Source organism: Callospermophilus lateralis, chromosome 17, assembly GCF_048772815.1.
Source record: "Callospermophilus lateralis isolate mCalLat2 chromosome 17, mCalLat2.hap1, whole genome shotgun sequence".
NCBI classification, from domain to species: Eukaryota; Metazoa; Chordata; class Mammalia; order Rodentia; family Sciuridae; genus Callospermophilus; species Callospermophilus lateralis.
The window spans coordinates 50,673,117-50,686,401 of NC_135321.1; the positions used below are offsets into that span (position 1 = coordinate 50,673,117).

At 40.0% G+C, this 13,285-nt stretch overlaps 1 protein-coding gene across 1 annotated transcript in view; it reads left to right on the top strand.

Moving 5' to 3' along the window:
- The first annotated feature begins 4,247 nt into the window (after positions 1–4,247).
- The window catches only part of Smchd1 (structural maintenance of chromosomes flexible hinge domain containing 1), a 149,632-nt gene continuing 140,594 nt past the window's right edge, over positions 4,248–13,285 (top strand). Inside the window, exon 1 of the mRNA XM_076836989.1 lies at positions 4,248–4,752. Coding sequence (XP_076693104.1) covers positions 4,576–4,752 — 177 coding nt within the window. The 5' untranslated portion in view covers positions 4,248–4,575. The remainder of the gene's footprint in view (positions 4,753–13,285) is intronic.

Consider the following 13,285-nt stretch of genomic DNA (forward strand, 5'->3'; position numbering starts at 1 on the left):
TAAATCACTTGCCTAATGTGTGTGTGGCCATGGGTTCAAGTTCCATTGCTGAAACAAAACAAAACAAACCAGAAACAAAACAGCAAAGACCTGAAAATAATTAAAATGTTCATTAATGGGAGAATGAGAAAATTGTGATATAATCAAGAAACATTGTATTGCAGTAAAAAAAATTTATTAAAAAAAATGAACTAGGGATGGGGTTGTGGCTCAGTGGAAGAATGCTTGCCTCACACATGTGAGGCATTGCGTTCGATCCTCAGCACCACATAAAAATAAATAAACAAAATAAAGATATTGCATCCATCTATAACTAAAAATATTTTTAAAAATGAACTATAGCTACATGCATCAATGTGATTGAATCTCACAAATATGTTGAGCAAACATAGCAGGTGCAGAAGAATGTATGCATGTATATAAAGTTCAAAAACTTTCAAAAACTATATAATCTATTATAAAAGAAGGAAAACTGAAAACAAATACCTACAAATTTTAGAATAGAGATTACCTTGGTAGTGGTTAGATGTCATTTTAGGAGGGGCATTGCTGTATTTCTTGAGTGGTGGCTACACATCTTTGTATTTTAATGGATAATTAGACTATGTATTCTCTTGTATGAATGAAATATTTCATTAAATAAATATAAAAATTTAAAAATAGACTAAACAAGAAAATGTAAAGTTTTGATAGAGGTCTGGCAATTGAAGAATTCAATAAGTTCTAGTATCATCTTTTTAAACATTTATTTTTTAGTTATAGGTGGACACAATATCTTTATTTTATTTTTATATAGTGCTGAGGATCAAATCCAGTGCCTCATGCATGCTAGGTGAGCGCTCTACCTTTGAGCCACAACCCCAGTCGTCTAGTATCACTTTTCACATATGAAAAAAAAAAAAAAAATTCAGGATGGGGATGAAGCTCAGTGTGAGAAAATGTACCTAGTGTGTCTGAGGCTCACCAACTCTCCATCTCAATTCAAGAAAATAGTATACCCTATGCTTTCTTGTCCCGGACTTTGTCATACTATTACTTTGGTGTTCCCAAATAATCATGCCCTTTGTGTTCCTGTCTTTGAGTAGTCCCTATTGCTTCACTCTGAGATGGCCCCATGGCCTGCCATATATTTTTTTTAATATTTATTTTTTAGTTGTAGTTGGACACAACACCTTATTTTTAAATTTATTTTTATGTGACGCTGAGGATCAAACCCAGGCCCTCGCTCGTGCTAGGAAAGTGCACTACTGCTGAGCCACAATCCCAGTGAGCCCATGACCTGTTTTTAACAGTAGAAGTGTGAAAGTCATTAGGTGTTTTGTTTTAGGCTACTAGGTTTAGAGATAGTTTGTTGTACAGCAATTCAAAACTGAAAGATGCATCCTGCTGGGAACATTTTTTTTTTTTTTTTCTCCAAAAGCCTAAGCCTCCAGGCAATTGCAGAGGGCTTGGGAAAGAAAATGAAAAAGAGAAAAGGTTTATAGATATTTATAGGGTGCCTAAAAGAAAGAGGAAAGGAGGGACTGGGACATAACTCAGTGGTAGAGCACATGCTTAGTATATACGAAGACCTGGGTTCCAGTCCCAGAATCAAGGGGGGCAGGGAAGGAAAGGAGAAAGATTTTATCTAGATTAAAAAGAAAAAGAGAGAGAGAGAGAGAGAGAGAGAGAGAGAGATTCCCTATAGATAGGAAGGAAGAGATGGTCCTTCCCCCTCAAAGAGTTCTATAGTACATCCTGGCAGATGAGATTTAAAAAAAATCTTGCAGCCCGGCAAAGTGGTGCATGCCTTTAATCCCAGCAGTTATAGAGGCTGAGACATGAGAATCTCAGTTCAAAGCCAGCTTCAGCAATGTCAAGGTGCTAAGCAACTCAGTGAGACCCTGCTTCTAAATAAAATACAAAATAGGGCTGGGGATGTGGCTCAGTGGTGGAGTGCCCATGAGTTTAATCCCGGGTACCAAAAAACAAAAACAAAACAACAACAACAAAAAACTTGCAAGTGATTAATAGGAAGCCTCCAGATCTCAAGAGGACAAGTAGATATGAATGAACCTATCCCAATAGCCCCCACCCAGAGCATGAGACTTGTTAAAACTGTAACAGAAGAAATTCCAAAATGTTCTTTACCAGGTCAGAAGATTGGAGAGTCACAGATTATATCACAGAAAGTATTTTAGTTGGAAGGACTGCAGTCATGTGCCACTAGGATTGTTCTTACCTTTCCAGAAAGAATTTGAAAAAATAAAATAGAAAAAAAAGATATTTTTAAAATCAATTTTCTTTTTCTTTTTTGAAATGAGGTCTGGCTATGTTGACTTTGCACTTCTGAGCTCAAAGGATCCTCCTCAGCCTCAGAACAGCATTCATTTCTAGGTATTTTTATTTGAGGGGATGCTGTGATTTGAACGTTTGAATATTCATCCCTTCTGATGCTGGAATTTAACCCCTATTGTGAGGCATTAAAAAGGAGAGGGTAAAGAGGGAAGAGAGTAGAGGGGGAAGACTCATTCGACTCTTTCCACTACAGCCTGAACAAGAGACAATTCTTTGTCCAGGATCAACATCTCTGGCAAAGCATTTCGGTTTCTCAGCAGCATCTCTTTGATTTGCTGTCATCAGATTCATTGTCAGATAAAGATTTTCTTTTTGTACCATATTTTTAGGATTAAGAAATGTTTCAGGGGCTGGGTTTGTGGCTCAGAGGCAGAGCGGCTTGCCTAGCATTTGAGAGGCCCTGGGTTCAAGACAAGCTTCAGTGGAGGAGGAGGGGGCTTTAATTAACTCTGAACAATCTAAAATTTTCTTCAGGTTTTTAATTATCGCCAGCATTTCTAAATTTCCTCATTCTACCTTCCAATTCACCCCACCTCGGCCCAGTAGTTTGTCCATTACAAAATCTATAGGCTATTCTTTTATTATTATTAATTAGTTTGTAGTTGTAGATGGACAGAATGCCTTTATTTTATGTATTTTTATGTGGTGCTAGGGATGAACCCAGTGTCTCATATATGTAGGCAAAGCGCTCGGCCACTGAGCTACAGCCCCAGCCTAGGCTATTCCAATTGCATATTCTACCTGTAATATCTTAATGTCTAATCAATTATATTTTCCCACCTTGGAACATCTTCATATCAACAACCCAACATGTTTATAACATGTACTAACTTCATCAGTAGGTCTCTAAGATAATTAAATATGGTTTTGGCAATCCTAATAAAACTGAAATATTTATCCAAAGTTTTGGAAATCTGTACAAGCCCTAATCTGCTACTTTGGGCTTCGTGAATCTTACCCGTCACTCTCCAAGTCCAAAATATACAATAAATATGCTTAAGTACTGGGGAATAAATCCAGTCCTCCAAGGACTTTTTTTTTTTTTTTTTTACTGAGTTAGGGCACTACATACTCGCTATCAGTATAGTTAATAAATACGCCCCCCAAAGACGTTAATGGCTTTTACTGAAGTGTGGTGTACAGTAAGCATTTTATGAACACCTAATTGAATCCCAGGAATTCAGGCGTGGGTTCCACTTATAGCGGAGGCAACATGGCGGCGGTGGGCAGGTGCGTGTAGTGGGAAGGTTCGGACGCTGGGGACACTCGGCCAGGAATGCTGGCCGCGGCCCCGGACACCCTGAGGGCGCCACGACGAGTCACGTGACGTCACAGAACCTCGGTTCTTTCTCCTAAGGCCCGCTTTGTCTCAAGAGTCCCTCAGTAGAGTCCACTAGAACTATATGGGAATGAGGCGAGAAAAGCGGCGCCAGGTCTCCTGGCGGTAGTTTTCTTCGCGTGGGGACCTGTTCCACCTCGCGAAGCCAGCGGGCTTGAGGCTTCCCGCCGCCGCATCCACCCGCCCCAGCCGCAGAGTGCGGTCGCAGCTCCGGGAGCGCCGGCGCGGTCCAGCTGGAGCCCGAGGCCTAATGACGAGGCGGGAAGGCACCAGGACCCTCCGGTCCTGGAAAATGCAGGTTCTCGGGAGACAGTCCCGGGGCCAGATCTCCCGCCTCAGTTTTTGAGAAGACCCCCCACAAGGCGCAGGAACCCGCCAACTCCGTGCTCCGCTGCAACTTCGCCAGGGCGAAAGGGGCGGGCCCTGGCGAGAGCGCCGAAGCCCCGCCCCGTCCCGCGTGGCCTGCTGGATTCGCCCCGCCTCCTTCCCGCCGCCGCTCTTCTTCCTCCGCCACAGTCCCGGCGGCGGTCCTGCTGGCTAGTCGCGCTGTGAGGCTCGCGGGGGCTGCGGCGGGCGCGGGGCGCGGGCCCTTTGAGGAGCGCGCGGCGCCCCCCCCTTGTCCGTAGGAGCGTCGGGTCGCGGAAGTGACGTGTGCACAGGCAGGAGCGCGTTTGAATCGGTTCCCGGGTGATCCTCGCGCCCGCGGCTGCTCGGCTCCGCCGCCGCCGCCGCCGCCGCCGACGCCGTCGCTGCTGCCGCTGAGGAGCTGCAGCGCGCTGAGCTGAGGCTCGAGCCGCTCCGGGGACTGGAGCTTAAGGCGCCGTGCGGAGTCCACATCTCGGCCCTGAGCGCCGCGGCGCCAATCACCAGCGCCGCTGTCTTTTCTCCTTTCCCTCAACATGGCAGCGGCGGGCGCCAGCGGGCCCTCTGTGGGGACTGAGGAGGACGGCGGAGGCGGTGGCCCCAGGATGGTGTACTTGTTTGACCGGCGCGAGAAGGAGTCCGAGCTCGGGGAGCGGGCGCTGCAGGTGGCGGAGCACACGGACTACGCGGCGTTCCGCGCCTCCGTGTGTCAGGTACCGGCGGGGGCGATGGAGGGATGCGCGGGTGGAATTGGGGTGGGAGGGGGACGAGAATCCCCGGTCGCTCACCGAGGCAATAAACCTGTCACCCGGCCCTGGCCCCACTGCCTAGGCTGCCTGGGCTTTTCCCGCCAGAGTGTCCGCCATGGTCGCGGCCGAGGGCCGGCCTACCTCCGGCCTCGAGCTGCAGAGCCGGCCCCTCCGCGGGCCTCCTTTTGCCTCGGGCGGTCGCTGCCCCAGCATTCGACTTCACTGGGTTTGTTGGCTCCTGCGGGCTAAACCGGATCGCCGCCTACCAGTTAAATCCCTCTGCAGAGGGGAGCATTGGTGTCTGTCTTGAAGTCCTTAACTTATCAGAAAAAAAAAATTAGGTACGAAGTTGTATCCGCTAGCCGTGTTGTGCGCGTTGCGATGGTTAAAAGTTGTGAAATTCCTGAAGTAGGCTTAACGCAAGTTAATAAACTGATGTGCAGGCATTTCTCGGGATGTCCTGTCAAGGTTTGGGAGGCCAACCCTGGAGGGGTCTTCCCCGCCACAGAAATACTTGGCCAAGTTTTGCAGGTGGAGCTGCCCTTCTGGTATTCTAACCCCCTGGAGTTCCCAAACCAAATCCATGAGTGTCAATAAAGAACGTTGTATACCCATTGTATTAGTTTGTTTTAAAGTAATTAATGACTAGCTGGGCGTGGTGGCGCATGCCTGTGACCTCCAGCTACTCTGGAGGCTGAGGCAGGAGGAACGACCGTGTCTAAAATTTTTTTAAAAGGCTGGTGAATAGCTTAGTGGGAGAACACTTGCCTAGCAAGGGTCAGGCCTTTGGTTCAACTCCAATACCCCCTGAAAGAAGAAGGAAAAGGTTTACGTAGGAAAATCTGCTTTAATTTGTGAAGTACCTTATAGATAGGAGGTGGTATTGTTGTCTGAGCTTTTTAAAGAGGAATGTGGTCATGCTCTGAATTAACCACATGAGGTACTTTTTAAGCGATTAAAAAACACTTAGCTTCCAAGGAAAAAGAACTTTGAAAGCAGTGTTTTGTCTTGATTAGGCTGATAGGTTTAGAAACGTCTTGGAGACATAACCTCTATACAGTTGCTGAAATAATAGATACTAAGATCCACAGAATGAAAACCAATCGGGAGTAAGAATGCTGTTTCATTCACATTTGTATTCCCAGTGTCTAGAATTGTGCTTTTAAGCATTGTAAATGCCCAGATTAGAATTGATAAATGAATGAAGACAACCTGTAAACTTTGAATGTCATTCTGTGCCTGGATATGTGGTAGTAGATTCCATTTGCATTTTTCTTCATATATTGTGTTTTTCCCACATTTTTAAATTGGTGCATTATATTTGTACATTCCAGTTGCATTTTGAAAAGTAAATGAATAAATGTGTATCTTTCTATTGAATGTTTTATATTCAGAACCATGCTTCAGAAGGGAAACTCTTGAGTTTGTCATTTTTATTGTAAAAATATCAGTACATTAAAGAAAATACAGAACCAAAGTGAGAAAATTAAACCTTTAACTCACTGAAATTTATTACAGCAACGGTTGGCACTTGGGGTTATGTCTTTGTAGGTTTTCTTTTTTTTGGTTGTTTTGGTAACAGGAATTGAACCCAAAGGTGCTTAACCACTGAGCTACATCCCCAGACCTATTTCATTTTATTTTATTTTGAGACAGCCTCTCACTGAATTGCTTAGAAGCTCTCTAAATTGCTGAGGCTGGCTTTGAATTTGCATACTCCTGCCTCAGCCTCTTAGCTGCTGAGATTACAGGCGTGTGCCACTGTTGTCTTTAATCTCTATCCTTTTATTACCAGAACATGTTTTGTATTTTGGTAATATTACCAGAAGTGTCTTTTTTTGTTGTTGTTGCTATTGGAGTAGTGGGGATCGTGTTTAGGCCCTGGAGATTCCTAGGCAGTACTCTGCCACTGAGCTGCATTCCCACATCTTCTATTTTTATTTTGAGATAGGGCTGGCCTCAAATTTGCCATCTCCTGCCTCAACCTCCTGAGTAACTGGAATTACAGGCTGGGATTTTAGGCATGTGTGCCTCCTCACCTAGCTAAGAAGTGTCTAATTATTAATGTGTTTTCATACTCAAAATTGGAAGTGATTGATTTAGTGCCACTGTTTACATAGTGGTTGATTTACTTTATTTTCAATATTGCAGTTTTAAATAATGCTGTGATGAACATTTTTTAAAAAATTTGGTTGTAAATAGACACATATCTTTCTTTCTTTCTTTCTTTCTTTATTTTTATGTGGTGGTGGGGATGGAGCTAGGCAAGCACTCTACCTCTGAGCCATAACCCAACCCTGTGATAAACATTTTTGAATTAATAGCCTGTTGTGTTCATTGTTTCTTTAGTTAGGAATCCTAGAAATAAAATTACTGGATCAAAGGTCAGAAACATTTTTAAAGCTCCTGATACATATTTTTATACTTGATTTTAGCCAAAAAGCTGAGAAGTAATTGATGAAAAACACACACACACACACACACACATATATATATTTTCTTTTTATTTTGAGAGAGAGAGAATTTTAATATATTTTTTTTTTTTTTTAGTTTTCGGCAGACACAACATCTTTGTTTGTATATGGTGCTGAGGATCGAACCCGGGCCGCATGCATGCCAGGCGAGCGCACTACCGCTTGAGCCACATCCCCAGCCCAATGAAACATTTTTAAATTGCTTTTCAAAAAAGTTGTGCTAGTTAATCCATCTTCTAGAAATAGATTATTTACTTCTTCCTTTTCTCCTATGAGATGTCTAAGTAACTCTCTTGGATAGGGGAAGTATTATTAGCCTTTTATTGCAGAAGTGGAATTTACTCTTACAGATGGTGACACACCTAAGTGAGATAGTAAAAATCAAATTAGTATTCAAACCCAGAACTCATGTTCTTTCTGATATATTCACTATGCCTCAGATAAAGTCCTTTAATATATTTCCTTTGGCTAATTTTTTTCTTTCTTCCTCTCGCTTTTCCCTGTTAGAATAGATGAAGGTTAAATTTGATTAGAAGTGAAGGGGGAGAACTGTTAAGAAAAAGGAGGACTAAGTAGACTAACTTGACCTAGTAAGAAAAAAGAAGACTAAGTAGACTTTTTTTTTAAAGCCTCATTTAATTATGCCACAGATCTCATAACAGTGTTTCCATTACATACATGAAGAACTGAATTAAAGTCCTGTATTAAGTCCAAGATTATACAGTTAACAAGCAGTGAAACTACTCGTTCACTTGGGATTGGAATCTAGATGAATTTGATTTATAAAGCTTGTATTTTTTAGAAAAACCTTCCCCATACTGTGTACTAGAGTATTAATTTTTCTCTTTGGAGAGGCTGTGCATTCTTAAACTACATTAAAGGGTTTTTTTTTTTTTTGTTAAAATGTAAATTAAACCAATAGTTTTTGTAGTGTAAGAGAATGTTAGGGATTCTGAACTGTAGAGGAAAGCTCACCTTGTGGAAAAGGGGAGCTATTTCAAGAAGGAAGGGGAGGAAAAGGGTATATCTAGAATAAACTCTTAGACATCTAGCTTTTGACTCACCTGAGCACATGTGACCTTGCATAATAAAAGATTAAAAATGACTTTAATCATTTAGTTTTTAAATATATTAAGTCCCTGTGTCCACCCTGTAGTTTTGAGAAATCGTTTCCTTTTTCTTTTGTGTGGCTACACTGTACCTTCTTATTCTGTCATGGTATTTATGCCATCATTTCCCCCTCGCCCCACCACTTGGGTTTATTGTAGAAATAGGTGAGCAGGTTTTAGAAAATTATATTAAAATGCATAAGATCTAGAATAGTCATATAGTAAAGAGTTAAAAAAATGAAAAAAGAACAGAGAACTAAAACTACCTGATTTCAAGATTTTTTACAAAACTATAGTAATCAAGACAGTACAGTATTGATGTAATACAGTATTGATGTAAATATATAGGTAAATACAGCAGAGATGGACCTGGATACATATGGCCAATTGACTTTTATTTAAAAGCCAGGTGCTGTCATGGCGCATATCTGTAATGCCAGATACTCAGAAGGCTGAGAAAGGAGGATGGAAAGTTGGAGGTCAGCCTAGGCAATTTAATGAGACCTTGTCTCAGAAAATAAAAAGGGCTAGGGATGTAGCACTGGAATGTTTGCCTAGCATGTATGAGGTCAGGGTCAATAAAAAATAATAAGTCAAAACAGTTATTGTTTAGTTTCTGTGGTGCTGGGGATTGACCCAAGGTTTTACATATGCTAAGCAGGTACTCTACCACTGAGGAACATCCAGCCTTTTATTTACTTCAGTTGACAAAAATTGTGTGTATATATGGTATACCACCATGATTTGATATACGTATCATTGTAGAATGACTTTAAGAATTTAACATATATACATCATATGTTATTCTTTGTGATAAGAACATTTAAATTTTACTTTTAACAGATTCCATATATGCAATATATTGTTATTAACTGTAGTTATGATGTACAGTAGATCTTTACAATTTATTTCTTTTGTCTAACTGACCATATCTAATCAACATCTTCCCAAGTCTTACATGCACCCTATTCATTTCTGGTAACTCCCTTTTACTCTCTACATGGCAGATTGTGTGGTATTTGTCTTTTTGTGCCTGGTTTATTTCACAGCATAATATCCTTTAAGTTCATCCATGTCTCAAATGATAGGATTTCCTTTTTTTGAGACTGAATGGTATTCCATTTTATATATATATACCACATTTTCTTTATCCATTCATGGACACACAGGTTGATTCCATATCTTGGGTATTATGAATAGTCCAGCAATGAATGTGACAGTGCAGTTCTTTTCAACATACTAACTTTATTTCCTTTGGATATAAACTCTGTAGTGAGTTTGTTAGATTATGTGGTAGTTCTGTTTTTTATTATTTGAGAGACCTCCTTACTATTTTCCACAAGAGTTGTAGTAGCTTACACTCCCACTAACAGTGTACTAGGGTTCCTTTTTCTCCATAATCTCACCAGTACTGGTTTTCCTTTGCTAGCATCCCTCCTCCCTTTTCTTTTGTGGAATAGGGATTGAATCAAGGTATGCTCTGCCACTGACTATTTCCCTAGCACTGCCTATTTGTTTGTTTATTTATTTTAGTTTTCAGTGGACTTGTATTCATTTATATGTGGTACCAAGAATCAAATCCAGTTCCTCACACATGCTAGGCAAGTGTTTTACCTCTGAGCCACAACCCTAGCCCAGTGCTTATTTATTTTGAGACAGGATCTCACTAAATTGCTGAGACTGGGTTCAAACTAGCCAGCCTTCTACCATATCCTTCCCAGTGGCTTTGATTATAGGCATGTAGCTATCTTTTGTCTTTTTTTTTTTTTTTTTTTTTGTAATAGCCATTCTAACAAATTGTGAGGTAACATTTTGTTTTAATATGCATTTTCCGGATAATGATGATGATGATTTGTGGCACTGGGGATAGAACTCTGGGCCTTGCATATGATAGGCAAATGCACTAGTGCTGAGCAATGTCCCTAGCCTCTTATATTATTTGCTTATTTATTCATTTTTATTCAAGTTATTTATTTAGTTATGGGGTGGACACAATATCTTTGTTTTATTTATTTATTTTTGTACATGCTGCTGAGGGTCGAACCCAATGCCTTACACATGTGAGGCGAGCACTCAACCATTGAGCTACAACCCTTATTTTCTTTTTCTTTTGTAGGTGAATTTTTTTAAGTATTTATTTTTTAGATGTAGTTGGAACACAATACCCTTATTTATTTTTATGCGGTGCTGAGGATCGAACCCAGGGTGTGTACATGCTAGGCGAGTGCTCTACCCTGAGACACAACCCTGGCCCCCCTTATTTTATTTTTCAAGACACTGTCTTGCTAAATTGCCCAGGCTGAACTTGAATTGTGATCCTCTTGCCTCAGCCTCCTGAGTAAGTAATTACAGGCCTGTGCACCACACAAGCAGTTTTTCATGTGCAAATTGAGTATTCCAAATAAAAATATGAAATGTTCCAAAATCTGAAGCTTTCTGAGAGCAAATGTAGAAAAATCCACACCATGAAACAAATTTTGAATACAAAATTATTAAAAATACTGTGTAAAATTACCTTTAGACTATGAATATAAGCTATTATGAAACATAGCCAGGTGTGGTGGTACACACCTGTAATCCCAGTGACTCAGGAGACTGAGGCAGGAGGATCACAATTTTTAGCAGCTTTTGTAATTTAGCAAGACAACTTGTCTCAAAAAAATAAAACGGGCTAGGAATGTAGCTTAATGGTAGAGCACTTCTGGGTTTAATCTCCAGTAAACCCCCCTCTTCCACACAAAGATATTAGGAAGCATAAGTGAATTTCATGTTTAGACTTGGCAACCATCCCCCAAATATCTCATTTATGTGTATGCAGATATTATAAAATCTGAAGGGAAAAAATTCAAAATTCAAAACACTTGTAGTTCTAAACATCTCAGATAAGGAATAACCAATCTGTACCTGCTGTTGGCCATTTGTATGTGTTTTGAGAAATATTCATTCAGATCTTTTCCCCATTTTTTTTATATTTTGTAATTTTTTTCTAGTTATAGGTGGACACAATATCTTTATTTTTATGTGGTGCTGAGGATCGAACCCAGTGTCTCACACATGCTAGGCAAGCACGCTTGCTGAGCATTCTACCTCTGAGCCATACAACCCCAATCCCTCTTTTCCCCATTTTTAAATTTTTTTTTTATCTGATATATTTTTTGTATGTTCTTTGAGGACAGGAGCTTAAACTAGTAGCTGATTTATGATTGTTATTTATATGGATCAATCTCTTGCTTTCCTCAAAAAAGTATTTGTGAAATCTTATAACTGTATATTGTGTTAAAAATAACAAAAGCTAAGGAGGAAAAAAGTAAAGGCAAATAGATGTAGAATAATAAAATACCTGAGAAAAATTAATAAATGGAAATTTATTTGATAATACATTATATTGATGCTAAGTCTTGAGATTTCTGGTGTTCAAAACAAAGAAGAAAACAGAATTAATTAATTCACAGTCTGTTCAAAATAAAAGCATTACAACTTCTAAGAAAGCAATTATTTGAGAAACAAATTTCCCTAGATTCCTCACAAATCCTGAGTGATAAAATGTATAACGGATGGGAACTGCTGCTTCTTACCCTAACCTTTAATGCAGGATAGAGGGTATATGTTATTTAGGGTAGAAAAGTCTGTTTTAATTATTAATCATTTAAATTTTTGTAGAAATTTCTTTCAGTTCAGCATAGGTTTTCCTGATCTGTAGGACAGACATCAAATAATGCTAAAGTACTAATCATTAAAGGCTAGTTTGCAGAATTTCAGAGCAATACATTAAGCTGTGTAGTTTCTGACTGACTTAAATCCATGAATTTTGTTTGTTTGTGTTTTGGTGCTGGGAATTAAACCCAGGGCTTCTTGCATGCTAAGCATGTTCTTTCCAACTAAGCTACACTCTTAAGTGATGGATGAAATTTAGCTTATTTAGATGTTGTAGTCTGCAGTTAAGCCCTTCAGAAATAATATTTTTTCTCCAGTACTAGAAATTGAACCCAGGGGGTGCTGTGCCACTGAACTACATCCCCAACCCTTTTATTAATTGATTTATTTTTGAGATAGGGTCTCCCTGAGTTCCCCAGGCTAGCCTCAAACTTCAGATTCTCCTGCCTCAGCCTTCCAGATCACTGGGATTACAGACATGCACCACCATACCCAGCTATAAACATCTCTTAAAATTGACTTTTGAAGAGAAGTTATCCAGCAGATAGTTTGAAGCTGTCCTAAGGATATGGAGGGCAAGTGCTTTGTATTCCCCATTAAAGACAAATTCATATGTTTTTAAAATTAACTAAGAAAAAGTTCTTACAAAAGAAAAAAAAGTCCAGTCAAGACTCTTGCCTGAATAGAATGACCCTGTGACTTTTCACATACAGAAAAGCAGAAGAGTATATCTGTATTCAATGTCAGGTTAGTACAGATACATGAAAAATCTCATTTTGCATCTAAGAATAGATTTTTATCTTTATTTATTTATTTATTTTTTAAAAAGTTTATTAGTTTTTGATGGACCTTTATTTCATTATTTGTTTATATGTGGTGCTGAGAATCGAACCCAGTGCCTCACATGTGCTAGGCAAAGCGTGCTACCACAGAGCCCCAACCCCAGCCCTAAGATAGATATTTAGATCAGAAAATCTGGGGAGAAGACAGGCATGGTGGGGCACACTTGTAATCCCAGCTTTTCAGGAGGCTGATGCAGGAGGATTGAAAGTTCTAGACCAGCCTGAATAACTTAGTGAGACCTTGTCTCAAAAAATAAGATTTAAAAAGGACTGATTTGTAGCTCAGTAGTAGGGTGCCTGCCTAGCAAGTACAGGGCGCTGGGTTCAATCCCCAGTATCACAAAACAAAAAACAAATGAAAAAACCAACATGGAGAGAGAAGGGTATGATGTTTTGAATTAAAGTACAATGAGTAGTA